The sequence below is a fragment of the Tetrahymena thermophila genome (assembly GCF_000189635.1).
Source record: "Tetrahymena thermophila SB210 genomic scaffold scf_8254607, whole genome shotgun sequence".
Lineage (NCBI taxonomy): Eukaryota > Ciliophora > Oligohymenophorea > Hymenostomatida > Tetrahymenidae > Tetrahymena > Tetrahymena thermophila.
This window is the reverse complement of record NW_002476377.1, coordinates 286,883-303,809: the sequence shown is the minus strand read 5'-3', so window position 1 is coordinate 303,809 and position 16,927 is coordinate 286,883. Positions and strand designations below refer to the sequence as shown.

At 23.3% G+C, this 16,927-nt stretch overlaps 6 protein-coding genes across 6 annotated transcripts; 4 read left to right on the top strand and 2 right to left on the bottom strand. All coding sequences in view use genetic code 6, as the record gives it.

The window, feature by feature from the left end:
- Positions 1-40: 40 nt before the first annotated feature.
- Positions 41-367, top strand: TTHERM_000438868 (transmembrane protein, putative; the record flags this gene model as incomplete). The annotated part of the gene is made up of 1 exon (XM_012798052.1): positions 41-367. Exon 1 carries the CDS (start codon positions 59-61, stop codon positions 365-367), a length of 309 nt encoding a protein of 102 aa, XP_012653506.1. The 5' UTR covers positions 41-58.
- Positions 368-644: 277 nt separating this feature from the next.
- TTHERM_00438890 (dual specificity phosphatase domain protein) lies at positions 645-1,292 on the top strand (the record flags this gene model as incomplete). The annotated part of the gene is made up of 1 exon (XM_001017786.3): positions 645-1,292. One exon carries the CDS (start codon positions 645-647, stop codon positions 1,290-1,292), a length of 648 nt encoding a protein of 215 aa, XP_001017786.1.
- A 1,657-nt stretch (positions 1,293-2,949) lies between these two features.
- On the bottom strand, positions 2,950-3,666 carry TTHERM_00438900 (transmembrane protein, putative; the record flags this gene model as incomplete). The annotated part of the gene is made up of 1 exon (XM_001017787.1): positions 2,950-3,666. One exon carries the CDS (start codon positions 3,664-3,666, stop codon positions 2,950-2,952), a length of 717 nt encoding a protein of 238 aa, XP_001017787.1.
- A 423-nt stretch (positions 3,667-4,089) lies between these two features.
- Positions 4,090-9,520, bottom strand: TTHERM_00438910 (RNA polymerase I-specific transcription initiation factor RRN3). Its single transcript, XM_001017788.2, has 4 exons — positions 9,188-9,520; positions 8,520-9,001; positions 6,821-7,466; positions 4,090-6,097 (listed from the first exon to the last, which is right to left on the bottom strand). Exons 1-4 carry the CDS (start codon positions 9,386-9,388, stop codon positions 4,535-4,537), a joined length of 2,892 nt encoding a protein of 963 aa, XP_001017788.2. The 5' UTR covers positions 9,389-9,520; the 3' UTR covers positions 4,090-4,534.
- A 422-nt stretch (positions 9,521-9,942) lies between these two features.
- Positions 9,943-15,349, top strand: TTHERM_00438960 (cyclic nucleotide-binding domain protein). The gene is made up of 5 exons (XM_001017793.2): positions 9,943-10,053; positions 10,116-11,089; positions 11,148-11,626; positions 12,073-12,550; positions 12,608-15,349. The coding sequence occupies exons 1-5, from the start codon at positions 9,953-9,955 to the stop codon at positions 15,124-15,126; spliced, it is 4,551 nt and encodes a 1,516-aa protein (XP_001017793.2). The 5' UTR covers positions 9,943-9,952; the 3' UTR covers positions 15,127-15,349.
- Positions 15,350-15,747: 398 nt separating this feature from the next.
- Positions 15,748-16,471, top strand: TTHERM_000438959 (hypothetical protein; the record flags this gene model as incomplete). Its single annotated transcript, XM_012798051.1, has 3 exons — positions 15,748-15,829; positions 15,907-16,026; positions 16,170-16,471. 3 exons carry the CDS (start codon positions 15,748-15,750, stop codon positions 16,469-16,471), a joined length of 504 nt encoding a protein of 167 aa, XP_012653505.1.
- Between the last annotated feature and the right edge of the window lie 456 nt (positions 16,472-16,927).

Sequence of the window (16,927 nt, the reverse complement as noted above, 5' to 3'; positions counted from 1 at the left end):
TTTTAATACATTTTAATTTTTAATTACAAATAATATATTAAGATATCATAGAAAAGTGATGAACTTTCTCTATTTTGTTATGGTACAGATAAACCCTGCTTACAAGATCATTATAAATTAAAATTTTTAAATAAAATAATATATTATTGCCTTAGCTTTTATATTTTGTGTGAATTACATACATACATACATATAAATATAAGTTAATTAAAGAATTTCATAAACTCATCTTAAAAAAGATTGCAAAAATATAAAAAATAAGTACGTTATTGATTTAATTTATTATTAGAATACAGATATAAATGTACATTTCATACTCATTTTCAACTAGCAATCGATTTCTAATATAAATATATTTTAAGCTTGAAAAAAATAAGACTTTTCTCTCTTTAAAAAAGAATTTTACTATTCATTAAAGTTCTTTATAATTACTTTCGAAAAAGAACTTTTATCAATCTATTTCTATTGATTATTTTTTCATTAAAGAAAAAGCATATTTGAAATTATAGTTTTAAATGAGGTGCACATTTTTGTTTTAATAATTGATTAATTATTAAAAGAAAAAATACAATTAATTAATCATCAAACAAACATACAAAACTTCTTATTTGCTTTATTAAAAAGTTTGTTTTAAATTAAAAATAATGTATCTAGGAAAATCTGGACACTGCATTTTAGAACCTAATCATGAAAGAGGAGGTTTGTACTTGTCTAACTTAGAGTGGGCTAAAGACTATGATCTACTCAGAGAGCATAAAATCAGATATTTAATGACTGTTGGTGCTAAGTTGACACCTCCTGGCTTAAATAGAAGTATTGTTGACGATCACATTAAATTTGAAATCTATGACACGCCTACAGCAGATATTAAATAATTCTTTAAGCAAGCAACACTATTTTTAAAAGAAAAGATTTTAGAATAAAAATAAAATGTGCTTGTTCACTGTCATTAAGGCGCTTCAAGAAGCGCAACAATAGTTATAGCTTTCTTGATGAAGTGTTTAAAATGGAACTATGATCGTTCTTATAGTCACATAAAGAGAATCCGTAATGTTGTGCAACCTAATAAAGGTTTTGTTAATCAGCTCAAAATGTATGAAAAAGAACTAGGTTTAGCAAAAAAATAAGATTAGACGCACAAAAAAGGGAAAAAGAGCACCGAGCTTTAGCGGCCTTTAGGTTAGGAAAAAGGAAACGAAGATATAGTTGACTAATCAGAATAATAAAGAGAAGAAGAAGTAGATGAATATGAACCTTAAGAGCCTTCTGAGGCTGTAGGTCTTAATATTTGATGGTTGCAATAAATTATATAATAATATCTACTCAGTCAGTTGATGAGTAGTTTACAAATAAACAAACAAACAAAACAAAACAAATTATATTATATAAAAAAATTGCAGGTGAGTTTTTAGAAAACAAAAGTACAAAACTCTCTTAAATCCAAAATCAAATAGCACTTTAATCTATAACAAAATTAAAGCTACTACTAATGTAACAATCAATATAGATCTCCTTATTTATCCCACTTTTTTAAGTAAAAATCAAAACAAAATATTTATTTGATGGGTAAAAAAAAAATTATAAATTAAGAATAGAAAAAACTATCTATTGTTTTATTTGTAATAGAATCAAACAGAGAAAAATTAATCTGGTTGAATGAGGAAGTACAAGGGAATTAAAATAAAAATTAAAGTTGCATTAGATTATTTGCTGAATGGCTTCTAATTTTTTTATAGATAAATTAAATCATAATTTAAATAATTATAATTGATATGCATTTATATTTTTACAGTTATTTCATTTTAACAATGATTAATTCTTACTTTTAATTGATTAATTATTTTAAAAATTAAACTATTTTTTACTTAGTTTACATATTTTTGTAAATTATTTCTTAAAAAGTCAATTAATATGGTGTTATAAAAAAATATATAATATATATAATAAAATTAGTTTACTTTTGCATAAAAATTTTAAAATTATTTTACAAAAATGTAAATTAATTTTAGACAATTCATTAATTGATTAATTTATTTTTATTCATAATCTATTTTATAAAATTTAATTAATTTGGTGTTATTATAAAAATAAAAGGCAAATAATAATAAATATTTTCAATATTAATTAGTAAGGTAAGTATTATCAAAAATATATTATTTTACAATATAATTAATAGATTTTTTAATAATCACATTAGAAAATTATTTTTTTTATCATTTTGATTGAGTTAATTAGGTGTTATTATAAAAATAAATGACAAATTATATAAAATATATTCAAAAATTAATAAGGTAAAAAATAAAAAATAAATACTTTTTTGCAAAAATAATTAATTGATTAATTTTTTAATAAAGTTTTTTGAAAATAATTTTATGAATTGATAGGTGCTTTTTAAATATAAAAGGTCAAAAATATAAATATATTCAAAAATTAATCAACTTTAATTTAAATTAAGTAAATAATTCTAAAAAATATTATTTTACTCAAACTTAAATTTATCCAAAATTATTTTTTGATTGATTAATAAATTGCTTATTTTAAAGAAATATTTAAAAAAATTATTTTGTTTATCAGATTTAATTAATTAGGTAGAAATCATTTTAGTAAAATATAAATAACATAAAAATATTAAAAAAATAATAATAAATAAATTTATAAATATATTATTTTACAATAATTTAGATTAATTAACTAAGATTAATCAGTTTTATTAAATTAATAAAATTCCAGATTGAATTTGATATAAAAAATATATCTTCTCATAATTAAATTTATTTTCTTCAATATTATATATAACCTCCTTCTACAAAAAAATTTTAAAAATTACTAAATTAATAACTAGGTCACAATATAATAAGTATAAAACAAAAATAACACAAAATATTAAAAAATTCATACTTCTAAAAATACAAACTCTTTGCTTTTAATTAAGTGTATTTATTGTGTAAATCATTAACTTAATGGATTATTTTAGCTCTATAAATATTTTGAGTATTTGTCATTAATAATTTTTTTGAACACTGGTGTGAATGACAAAGTATTTATTGTGATTACGGCTATTAATATAGTTGGGAAGAGAGATAAAATTAGATAAGTTCTAGCATTTTAAATTACAATATTATCCTTATCGCAACTATTGCACTCATATAAATACACTTTTTAGACTTCATTTAGAATACTTTGCTCTGATGCAGATGTGCATGAGAATGAACTATCAGTTTCTACATCTATAACTAATCTAGCTGGTCCATAAATAGGCTCTTCATTATTTTAGCATATTTGATAATTGCAAACCACTTTCAGATCATAATTGTAGCCAACTGTAGAAACACATATTACTAAACCTATTAAACATGTAGCTCCTACACCTGCTATTATAAAAAAAGACGTAGCACATGAAGGGTTTTTCTTTTAATTGTAAAACAGAGCACCTGCAACTAAAGGGATAGATAAAAAACAAATTACAGCACCTGCAATTGATCCTCCATCCTTACAAGCTGATTTCATAGAGGCAAAAGAAATGCCTACAATCAAAGCGCATATAATATTTGCAACTCCAATAAAAATTTTAAAAATATTGCAGCAGCAATACTTTTCTTTAATAAATTACTCAAAACTTAATTTTGAGTTTTCATTTGTAGAGAGCAATTGCTAGTTTTAATCCATTTTGTTACAAAGTTTTCAATTTTTTTAATTTAATTATTTAAAATTTTATTATAATTTTTGCTAAAGTCAAATTAAAATTAACATAGATAAATTTTAATACTCTTTTCCCTATGGCTTGAAATGAAGAGTAACAAATTTTTCTTTTTTAGGGCGTACAAAAAGTTAAGTAAAGTAGATAGATAAAGTTAAGTTATTGAGACTAACAAAAATATTTATAAATCAATATGTTAAGCCCTATATTTTTAATGTAAACACCCTATTAAACAGTATTTTCAAAAAATGAAGTAAAATTTAAAATATTGTAAAATTTACAATATTCAAAAGAATATTTGGTTGGCTGGATATTAAAAATTACTAATTAATTTTAAAAGATACATAGTAAGTAATTAATTTATGATAATTTTAAATTATTTTAAAGTGATTTATGTAGAATAAAATAAAGAGATTTACAGACAAAATTTGAAAAGTTTTAATTAACAATAATATATTAAGGGTTTAAATAATATTTTTGAATATGTATTTATGTATAGTTTATTTATAGTTTTTTCGTTTATTCTTTCATTCAATTAGTTTGTTTTTTACTTATTATTTATTTATTTGTCTTAAATGCTTAAAGTATGTATGTATGCTAAATTATTAATCCCGCTAGAAACATTTCACTCATTTATTTATTTATTTTTTATTTCTTGATTTACGAGTGATAATAATTCAAAGCAAATAATGAATTAAAATATTTAAATTTTTTATTAGTAAATTTTTTTATTATTTTTTTATAGTTATTATTATTATTATAGATTGAAATATCTAAGCTAAGATTTATTTAATAGTAGCGAAGCTTATCAATTAAATTATTTCATTTTAAGTTTCCTCAGAATTACATTTCTTATATGCACAACTTTTTATTACCAAAAGAGGCATTGTTAAAATCATCTTCAATATCAGAAGATTTTTTAGATTTTTTACTAATTTTTTTTGAGTCAACAATAGGTTAATTGTTGCTGTCTTCATCATTATTTGTAATTGGAGTGTTATTCACAGAATTATCAGTCGTACTTGGGTTTTTACGTTTTCCATTTAAAGATTTTTTGTCTTTATGATATTTGGCTTATTATATTTAGAATTCAGGATCACTTTCATTTATGAAATCTAAAATATGATTATTATTATTAGCTTTTACATCTTCGTCATCATAAATCATGTTATCCCTGTCGTATTCTAAGTCATTAATATTGTTCAGCTTATCAATAGTGAAACCATAGTTGCTTCTACTTGTATTTAATAAAGTTCCTGTTATATTGTTAGGATTATTATGAGATTGGCTGCATATAAAACTATTATTTAGGCTATTATTAAAGTGAGGACTATTTTAAATTATTGGAGGATTGTTGATATTTAAGTTAGAGCTAGCATTATTAGCATTATTACCTTTTGACATTTTTTTGGATTTTTTATTATTATTGGTTTAAGGTTGTTGCTTTTCTAATTATTATTCAACAAAAGATTGAGATGATAAAGAATTTGTGTCTTACCAATTTTAATATATTTCGCAAATAAACTTATCACTATATTGTAAGCAATAGGGATCAAATGGAAAGTAGTTATCTAAGAGCTAAGCTCTTTGTTGCAGAGCAGCTGATATTGATTCTGTTGCTTAACTTGTTTAGCTAGTTTTTTCAAAAAGTTCTACTAATTAATCTTCGCCGTAGCTAACGCAAACATCACTAAAAACATTTTAAATATGAGGAGAAATAAAAAATAATGCATTAAAATTAGAACAGGCCTTGTCCATAATCTCGTAGAATTTCTACAAAAGATTTTCTTTGCTTTCTAAGACTGCTTTGAAACGATAGCATAAGATATAAAGCATTGCTTGTAAAAGATGGTATAAATTTAAGTGAATTTTATGGAGACCTTCATTATAGTTTTCTTCTTTTTGTCTCTCATCAAATTTTTGAATATATCTATTTAAATGAGTAATAAGGTATTCAAATATTTTTCTAATAGTTTCATTTTCGATGTATTTTGCACGAGCAATGTAGCTGCCAAGATAATAAATAGAATTGATTTAGGTTGATTTGTAAATCAAAGGATTTTTCTCAGTTATATTTTTTACAAGGTGATTTAAAAAAGCGTTTTAAAATGAGTTACGAAGTGAGCAAAGATAAAATATTATAAACTAAACATATTTGCTTTAATGGGTGATTAATATTTATTCACTAAATACATTTAAAAATATTTTAAAAAATTTGTCTTCCATTTAAGATTTATCTTTTTTATCTTAGCTATTTTATTTTAATTCTTCTTTTTGTCCAAAACAAGAATCGCTACTAACTTTATCTTTTAATTAATAATCTATGAATTCAAAAATTATTAGCATCAGCCAATCAAGTTTTTCAGCCATAATTTAACTATTCTTCTCATTTTCTTAGGCCTTTTATTTATAATTTTTAATTTTAATAAATTACTAAATTAAAAATTTATTTTAAAACATTTAATATAATATTCACATTTAATCTATTTTTTTTTTAATAATTGAGCTTATTAACTAGTCTAATTAAAAAAAAATATGTGGGTTTTGGGTGGGGGATTTCTAAATTTTTTTCAACAAAAATGGGGGAGTTTATGAAAAATTATGGTATACTTATTCAAAATTTAGAAATAAATAAATATTTTCATTAAAATTTTTTAATTAAGTTTCATCCATTCATTTAAAAGGATTGCTTTTTTTTAATTACAAAATTAATTTTTTTAAATTTATCCTAATAATTGTTTGCAAAATTTAATTTAATTTCAAATATCAAACAATAAAGAAAGTAAAACAAAATTGACTTTAAGATTTTTAAAGAAATTTTTGTGAAGAAATTAAAAAAAGTGTATTATTTTTTATGTGATGAGTTTTTTACAGCATTAATATTAAATAATTTTTATCTTCAGTTTCGCGGTTTTACTAATAAATTCTGAAATTATTTATAAAAAAAGATTCCGCGTAGCAATAAATGACCATTTACTCAGTATATTTTTTTAAGGATTTAATTTAAATTGATGTAGAAAATAAGTTATCAATAAAGTTAAAATGAATGTATGTATGAATGAATGGAAGTAATATATAGCAAATTTAGGAAGAATTAATTATAATCAAATAAATGTTATTTACGTCATGATCAAGCTTGATTTCTGAGTCTATTTCAATCAATTTTTAAACAGCAATTATCAGTATTTTAGGCATAAGCTATGGGCATTTAATAGCGAGTTATAAAATGTTAGTAAGATATATTTTATGGAATTATTCTCCTTGCACTCTATGAGGATAAGATTCTTGTAAAATGCGACATAGGTCATTTTAGTAAAGAGGATATATTTTAATTATTTTTGCTAGCAAATCAACAACTTGTAACATCATCTTTTTTTAATTTGGGGAGCCTTGCTTTAATCCAATTTTTTAGAATTATTCATCAACTAAATTAAACACACTTTTTACATAAGAAATATCTATCTTCTAACCTTCTTTGTTTTGAATGTATAAGCATTTCGAGATTTTGTCATCGAATTATGCTTAACCAATAATTAGCTTGACGTATCTTTACATTTTTTCTTTTGAATTAGGATGGTATTTGAGGACTCCTAATAAAAAATTAGTATCTTCTTTGTTTAATTCTTTGACGTCATTTATACTGTTAAGAATATACTTATTCATTATGTCTCTGATATACATTAATAGCTTTTTTTGGTTTTCAAAAACCTTTCCTTCAACTTCTAATTCTATTTCGGATTTCTTATTTTTTTCCATTTCCTTCACTTCCCTATTTTTTATATAATTTTCTTAACATTTAATCCCTATTATTCATCTAAAAATGTATCTTGCTACTTAAAGCATAATTATTCCATTTCGCTTATTTTCGGAAAATGGCTAATTAAGCCTTAAGTAAGTCTTGCTAGAAAAAAAACTTTGCAAGGTTCAAGATAACAAAATTATATTTTTGCTTTTCTTATTAAAATTTTATAAAAAGAAAATGTCAGCTTTGTAATAAATAAATAAATCTAGCTAGCTAGAACAATGAAATCGATTGATCGCTCTTGTCATTCTTGATTCTCATCATACTTACTTATAAATACTTTGAGATTATGGGAATACAAACGATCATTAATTTAACTTCCTCTTAATCAAGATAGATAGTCTTATTTATTTGGTTCATACTAAGATTATTCTGTTGATTTTAGTATTATAATATTATGAAATTTCTACAAATTCTATCACTACATTACTTTTATCTAGAGACCGACCGAAAGAACCCTGAAACGTCTCCTGATACTTTGAAGAATATGTCTTTTTATTACAGTATGATGTTTGCTAAACTCATTCCGTTCCACTTTCAAACTTTGTGAGCTTAAAAACCATACGTTCGTTCAAAATTTTGATTCCGCCATCTTTTGCAAAACACACTCAATCTTCATGTCAAATCGATGGTTTGACACACATTGATTAAGTTAGGTGTTTGAAACACATATCTTCTATGTTTGTATATTAGAAAAATCTAATTTTAATAAATACTCCAAAGGTATTATTGAAACTCAAGACTAAACTAATGAATGAATAAATGAATGAATAATTGACTGAATGAATGATGATGAGAACCATTTAGCTAGATTGGATGTGAAGATGAAAAGAAAATATGCTAAAGAAGTATGCATGAATGAATGAATGAATTAATGAAAACTTGATTGCTTGGATGGTTAGGTTAGGTTAGCGTTTGCATTAAATATGGAAAATAGAAACAAACGAAAAAAGGTAGAAGAAAAGCAAAAAAATTGAAAGATGTATGAAGGAAGTATAATAAAGAAAAAGAATAAAATACATAGGCACAATATTGGAAATGAGGAACTTAATAATCTATGGTGCAAAGGCATTACTGAAAGACAGCAGAGTCATTATAAATTTAGAAAGCTCTGAAAACAAATCGAAGTGAGGAGATGGTTTTTTTATTGTTAATTATTGTCCATGCTACTACTAAATGTTTCTCTTTGAACTTGATGCATTGCTGAAAAGCGAGGTACTACTTCCGATTCCATGCTGCTATTGCTAGTTTGCATGAGTTTGCTATTGCTACAGTATCTTTTTCTACTCTTGCTCTTGCAACTAAATCTCATATTCGTTACCTGCTTCAAACCAAGGCATTTAGTACAATATTACCTCTATCAAAAAGTTGACATCTTGCTTATTCTTAAATAGATCAATCAGCTTTTTAGTGGATGCCCTTAACCACATTTTTATATGTTCCTTTTCCTTGTGCCTATTCGACATTTCATTCACGATCTTATTCATTAAAACCTTATTACCCTAAGTGTAATAAAATAATAAAAGTGAGTCATATTATATAAGTGAGTACATAAATTTATATCATCTAATAATAAATTCATCATTATTTTTCACAATTTCTTAACAACAATCTTGGATCAGAGAGATAAATCAGCTTTAAAATGATTTCTTGATTTAAGTAAAGTGATTTAAAACGAAAATAATTACCTTTAGATAATCGTCGTAACAGCTACTAAGAACTCTATAAATTTTTTCTTCATCTTCTTGCATTTAAGCATGATTAGCTGAATCATTTTTTTAACTGATTTGTTCACCCTAAGGGGCCTTCTTAACTTGGGACCCCACATTTTATTAAATATTTACTGGTTTCCTCATTTGAGGTGCTGGATGAGTATTTGATTTGCTCATTTTTAAATTTAAAAAGTAGTGCGTGCTAATATAAAATTATCAAAGCCAATTTCTTTTTTTTCTTATTACTATATGAATATATAAGACGACGAAACCCCTTTAGATAAATTTGCTTTAAATTTATTTTTCTCCTTAATTTGTATTTTAATATCAAAATTTAACTATGTAGGAGCAAATTGACCCTTATGATTCTGATTTAATACTGATTTTGCTCCTAGTTAGCTCTCAAAACGAATTGAAATTTTACTTTTTACAAAATCTCTCTGATAGTTGAAATAACTTGAACATAAATATTAAATAATACTATTCAACACAGCTATTTTTACATTTATTTTCAAAAATTTAAAATTATTTTTGATAAAATTGAATGCTTTCTAAATCAATCATGTATTTATTATCTTATCCGTAATTTTATAATTTACATATTTAATCTTGTTTTACTGCATCATAAATTAATTAATTAATTAATTAAAAATAAAAATATTATTAATTTGACTATTTCGATTAAATTTTCTAATACTTTTTTATAAAATTAATTATAACTATATATTTATAAAAAACTAAATGTTTATTTAAACAAATATGCTTTTAGATAATAGAAATTCTGATTTTTTTAAAATTAAGCATGATGAGAATTCATCAAACTCGATTTAAATCACGAATGTGTAAATACTTGATCGTTATGGAAAATTATATTTAGCGGATTTCCTAATAATTTTTACAATAGGAGATCTTAAAAGACAGATATAAAGCTATAGTAGAACTAAGAGTAAGATTAATAGTAGGAAACCAGAAAAAGCAAGTTAATTATTTAGGGACTTAGCTTTAATGGATCAGAAACATTTAGAGACGGTTCGTAAGCTTTTAATAAAAGCTTAAATCCTTACGCAAGAGACGATAAAGATTCATCGGTTCAAAATGGTGATTAAGATTAATGCTCAGATATGAGTCCAATAGATAATATGACTGATAGGCTAGGGCTAATTGTTGATATTCATTCTTAAAAAATTAATGAATAAAGATTATAAGCAAATAAGGAAAAAAAAAGACAATCAACTAATTATGTTGTAAAGTAAAATGAATAATAAGCATCTAATAGAGTTAAATAAATTAACAAGCAAAAGAAAAAAATCAAGTCAATCTTTCATAAAATAAAGCTGTCAATGAATATCAAATTTTTTGTTTAGAAATTGCTTCTATTAATTTATAAAAAGCAGTATATAATTTTTTAAAATAACCCCTAATACCAGTAAATAATCATAGATAAATCCTCATCATATTATGACTCAAGCAGTCAAAAATTTAAGTTTTCAGAATCAGTAAATTAAAACTAACAAGGTATATTTGCAAATCAATTTTATCAAAATGCTTCATATTATGATATACTAATTAGCAAGTTAAAGCTAAAGGAAAAGCTACTACTAATAATAGATAAATTCCCTGTTTTTTTACCTTTTTCTATCAATAGAATGATTTGGGATACTTTATAGCTGGTAATGCTGTCCTTCTATTTTATTTTAATACCTCTTTAGATAGCATTTAGCAATTTTATAGCAAACGTTGAATATACTCTAATAGTAGCTATCCTATTTTTTATTTTTATATGTTTGGACATTTTAGTTATTTGTAATACAAGTTTATTTCTATAAGGCAAATTAATTGAAAACAGGTTACAGATCTTCTAAAATTATAAAAAGAAAGGTGAGTAATTTTATTTTAATTCAGATTATTTTCTATAATTATTTTTTATTTTTAAAAGGCTTTTAAAAAGATATCATCACAATCTTACCTTTATTGTTTCTTATTATAATAAGTCAAACAAGTTCCTACGAATAATAAAAACGATTTTTTGATTCCTTTTTAATCCTTTTCTATTGGAGATTTTAAAATTGCAGGAGCTTTCTCAAAAAAATAGAAATAAGATTACACTTTTCTCCTGTAATTAGCTAGGTTTTAAAATTGGCTAAACTATTATTTTTGAATCTTTACATAATTCATTGTTTAGCTTGTATCTGGATTATGATCGCTGACAAAAATATAAACATATCATGGATGTCGATACTTTCCATTTCGGATTCAGTATGGTACATCTAATATCTTTGTTCATTTTATTTTAATACTGTAACAATGGTCACTGTTGGCTATGGTGATCTCACTCCTTAAAATCATTAGGAAAGGTTTTTAAGTATAATAACTGTCCTTTCAGCTTGTGGGGTATTTGCTTATTCAATCACAGAGGTAATAAACATATATATATGAATAAATATAGCTTTTACAGTTCAAAATTCTATATTTATAAACCACAAATAAATTTTCTCTCATATTTACTAAAAAAAATACATATTTTTACTTACAAATTTAACATGACTAAGTATATTTTGACTTTTTAAAATAAGAAAAATTCGAGAAAATATAAATAATTCAATGAATTTGCTTATAATTGATTTATCTTTAATAAGTGCTCGTTTTCTTAGTTTTTTTTTAATTAAGGCGAAAAATATATTTAGCAAATCTAAAATATTTTTGCAAGTTTAAACATATTTCTTTTTTTAATTGAAATTAACTAATTTTTTTTGTGTTTAAATATACTTATTAGTGAAAATAAGCAGCTTTTTGCATCAATTAATCGAAATCGAAAAATATATTTATTAAATTGTTAATTAAGCATAAAAATTAATTAATAGGTTGGAAGTATCTTTAAAGAAATCCAATTTTATAAGAAATAAATAAAATAAAATATTTTTATTATCAACAATTACATGAAGAAAAAAAATATTTCCCATGAGCTTTAGTACTAAGTGAGAGATTATTTAGAGTACTTTTGGAACGAAAGCAAATACTAAGACATAGAAGCTGAAAAAAAAATAATAAATTAATTATCCAATAATTTGAAAGAGAGCCTAATGATAGAAGCTAATCGAGCATTTATACTTTAATCTCCTATTTTTAATGACAACTTTACTCTCAAAACGATTCTTAAAATAATACCTTTAATAAAAGAATAAAAATATAATCCTGAAGAGGTTATTTACTTTTAAGATGAAACAGAAGATACATCTCTTTATTTTATTGAGAAAGGATAAGTTGAAATATTTTAAGCCTCTTAGAACATGTCTCAATAATCTTAGTCTTTTATAGCACTAAAAACAGGATCATTTTTTGGTGATTTTTTTAAATAGAAAGAAAGAAAGTGTTTTTAATTATTATTTTATTAAATAGGAGAGAACGAATTTTTTACTGGATAGCCTAGAAAATAAAGCTTTAGGAGTATAGAATTTACAACACTATTAAAAATTGAAAGAGAAAAATTTTTATAGATTATAAAAGAAGATAATGGCGATTATGAAAGGTACTGTTTAATTCGCGACAGCATTTTAAATAAGTATAATATAAAAAGCATCACTCGTAAGTGTTAGCTTTGCGAAGGAGTTTCTAGCTAAAACCCTAACCACTTAGAATAAAATTGCCCAATTGTTCATTTTATTCCTAACTTTATTAAGATACAAGCTAGGTTTTCTAACAATTAATCTTAATCAATTAGGCAGAACTTTAAAAGACATCAAAGCTAATATGAAACTTTGAAGAATTTATTTCGCTCTAGCTAAGATTAAATTTGCTTTTATTCTAAGAATTTAAAGTAAATTAACGACTATGTCTAAAATTATTGCCAAAGGTTTAATCTACTTCAAGAGTTAGATTAAAATTAATATGGAGATTAATTGTAAATTTTTAATAATATAAAATAAAATACCTTTGAAAATACACAGACATATTTAAACACAAATATTTCGTATTCTTCAGAGGAATCATCTGATGAAAGTTATTCCTCTGAAATTAAGTCGAGCTATAAAAAGTCTTCTCTAAGTTCCTCAAATAATTCTTTCACTATGAGAGCAAAATAAAAAAAGAGAACTCAGCTTCATCCAGAAGTACAAATAATTAAAGAAGAAATTCAGCAAGGATATGTAACTCAGATTAAAAATTAAGTACAGCCTTCTGCATTTTCAAGACATATTTAATAGAAAAAATCAGAAAACTCTTCTGAAAACAGTGCTTCTAAAAGCGAATCGTCTTCTTTAGATTAACAAGAGTCCTCATTAGATAAATCATTATCGATTAAAGATATCATCTCGTAAAATGAATTTTTTACTATGAGAGATATCCTGTAGGATCCTAAAATACCCTCGATTTAGCACCTCAGCCTTGAAGAGCAAAATAAAAATAAAATAAAAAGAAGTTAAGTCAATTAAATTCAAAGCTTTTAGGCTAACTCTTTGAAGCTAGTTTAGTAAAAGAACTGCACTTCTTTACAAAATACAAATTTTTCATAATCAAGCAATAATCAAAATCTTACTTTTAAAAAATTAAGTTCAGATATTTCTTCTCAAGATTTTTTAAATGTAAAAGAGCTTTTAAAAAATAGAATGAATTAAAAATTTACGACAGACCAAGAAATATAACCAAAAAAAATTGAATAAGATATAAAAAATGCTGAATTAGCTATTTAAGAAGAATTTGAACTTGAAAACTCTTAAAGAAAAAGAAGTCATTCTTTAAGTGCCCAAAATAATTTTGAGGACATACTTTTTAATGATATAAACTAAAATTTAACTAATGAGTAAGCCAAATAGATATCTAATTAATAAAGGATTAAGATTAACTAAAAAAATCACTTAAATATTCTTAGAAGAGGTAGTCATCAAATTTAAAAATAAAATTCATAAAGGTAAATAAGCCAAACTAATTATAATTTCAATGGAAATAGCCAATTAAAGATAATATCGAACTCTAGCAACAAAATTTAACCAAATTTTGGAAACACATAAAAGAATAACTCACAAAATAATTTATCTTCTTAAAATTAGAGTTTACTCTAAGACATCAAAAAAATAATAGAGACTTAAATTGATTAGGTTTCCCAAAATATAAAAAGCATTAGAGATTGCTTTGAAAAAAAAGAAAATGATGAACACAATTCTCAATAATCGCTGAAAATTGACATTAATAATATTGAATTTACAAATTTAGAAGACTTAGATAGAATGAAGCTTTATGAAATTTACTTTGTCCACAATAATTATGATAAAGTTATTTTGCATTAAAATTAAATTCATAAGCTCTTAACTAAGTAAAAGGATTAAAATTAAGACGTTAAGTAAAATAATTCAAACTCAATAAAAATTACAAGCTAGTTTAGACATAGTACTATTTTTAAGTAGAGAATCTAACAGTCATAGAATATAAGAAATAGCTAATTGCTCTTTGCAAGTAACTTAAATTACAGCAATTTAAGTAAATTGCAAAACTTAAGAAACGACTTTTCAAAAAAGACTATTATTTTGGAGAAAAACAAAAGCTTTGAGAATTTTTCTGATCAATAATTGAGTAAAAATAAATTATAAAACATGCTTGAAATCAAACAAAATAAAGTTAATTCTCCAAGTAATTATCAAGAAACACTTACAAGCAATTTAGGAAAAAAAGCTCATGGTTAAAGTCAACTTGAAAAAGAGGAAAGTAAAAATAGCACAAGTAATAAATAAATTTCTTAAAATGAGAGCACTTTTAGCGCAAAAGTAGATTTAATTATCAGCGAATCTCTTTGTCTGCAAAATACAATGAGTTAGCAAAAATAAACAAAGTAAATTTAACTAAATAGGAGTTAATTTTACTCACCTTAAGTGAGAGCATAAAAATTTTATTAAAAGTCAGTCTAATCAATAGAGTACCTTGAATGAATTTCAACATTCTAATTATGATAAAGCCTCATTAGATTAACCTTGTTTCTTTAATATAACCAAAAAAAAGAAAATAAAAATTTTACAAATTGAGAATTATTATTGTAAATAAATTTTGTCTTGAATTTACTGGCTCTGTTATCAAATTATCTAAATGTTTATTAATGATTTTTCCTTAAATTATAAATCATAATCAACTTTTGAAATTACATTAAATCCTCAGCGAAATCAGTTTTTTTATTGTTTTATTATTTATTTAACATTTATTAAAAACCATGTTTTAAAATTTAAATAAAATTTATATTAATAATTGAATAAAATTTTTATGAATCAAATTAAAAATAACTTTGATTTAACATAAAATTTATTTAAGGACTGCTAAAAAAAATAAATAAGACATTTTTTGGAAATTATATAAAATATATAAACTTCAATTTAAATTAATCTTTTGTAATCAATCTTAATAAGTATTAATATATTCGTTTAACTTATTACAATTTAATCTTTAAATATAATATTTCATCTTAACTAACATAAATTCTTCAAAGAATAAAGCAAAATCTCTTCAATTTTATGACAATTCTATTTTGACAATTAATTTGATAAATAATCACAAAAGCGATGAATAATTAAGCTGATATAACTCTAAAAAACTAAACAGAAAAATTAGACCCGAAATGTCAAGTTTACTAAAATAAAAATAGTAATCTAATTTAAATAACGTAAAAATATTTTAATTTTTATGTATCCCTCCTAAATTTATACATTTTACAGAAATAGAGGCTTAAACATAACAACATTTGAAGAATAAAAAAGTAGTTCATCATATTGCAATTTATTTGATTCTGAAGCCAAAGTAAACCCTGAAAGGACTTAAAAAAAACTAAGCAAGATCTCAAAGTAAAAATAATTTTTTTAAATGTAATAAAATATCAATAATTGATTTAAATTTCTTTAAAAGTGAAAATATGTTGTAGACATCTTTGATAAATAATTTGCCATAAAAATCAGATGTTTCTTTAAATAGTAGTTACTAATAATAGGCAAGTTAAAGCATTAAAATGAAAAAGAAAAAAAATATTAGGGATATTTTACTTTCAAAAAGGCAAACTTTAGAGTAGCAAAACGCATAATCGAGAAGAGGTTCCTAAGCCAATTTTATTAAATCCTTTATAATCCAAAGAGTTTTTAAAAAATCTAAAATACATCTCTTGATAAAGAAATTTACTACAAAAATGATTAGTTTATTATAAACCTCTAAGAAATAAGTATTCCTTTAATCCAAAAAAATGCGAAGCATTCTATCAGATAAATCAGATTCTATCGTTTTAGCTAACAACGTTGATCAAATAAACTCTTTAAGTCGATTTGAGATGTTATCTTAAAATTCTCAAACAAAATTTTCTTTTGCTTAGAATAATTTCAATATTTTTGCTCACTTTTTAAAGTAGAAGTTTTATGCTTTATTAAAGAATATTCCTATATTTGATTAGCTATCGTAGTACAGAATTATTTGGGATATAAGTTAGCTTATTTCCCTTGCTTTTTTTTTCCTTCTCATTCCTCTTAGTATTTGCTTTGATTTTACCTAATACATAGGAGTTTTTTACATATCTATTGTATGCGTTATCTTATTAATAAGTGATTTGCTCGTTAACTTTAACACTACTATATTCTATAGAGGTAAAGTGATAAATACTAGGTCAGAAATCATTCAAACATATATGAATAATGGTAACCAATAATTTCATTCATTTATTTAATTTTGTTATAATCACTCATTTATTAAAAGGAATGAAGA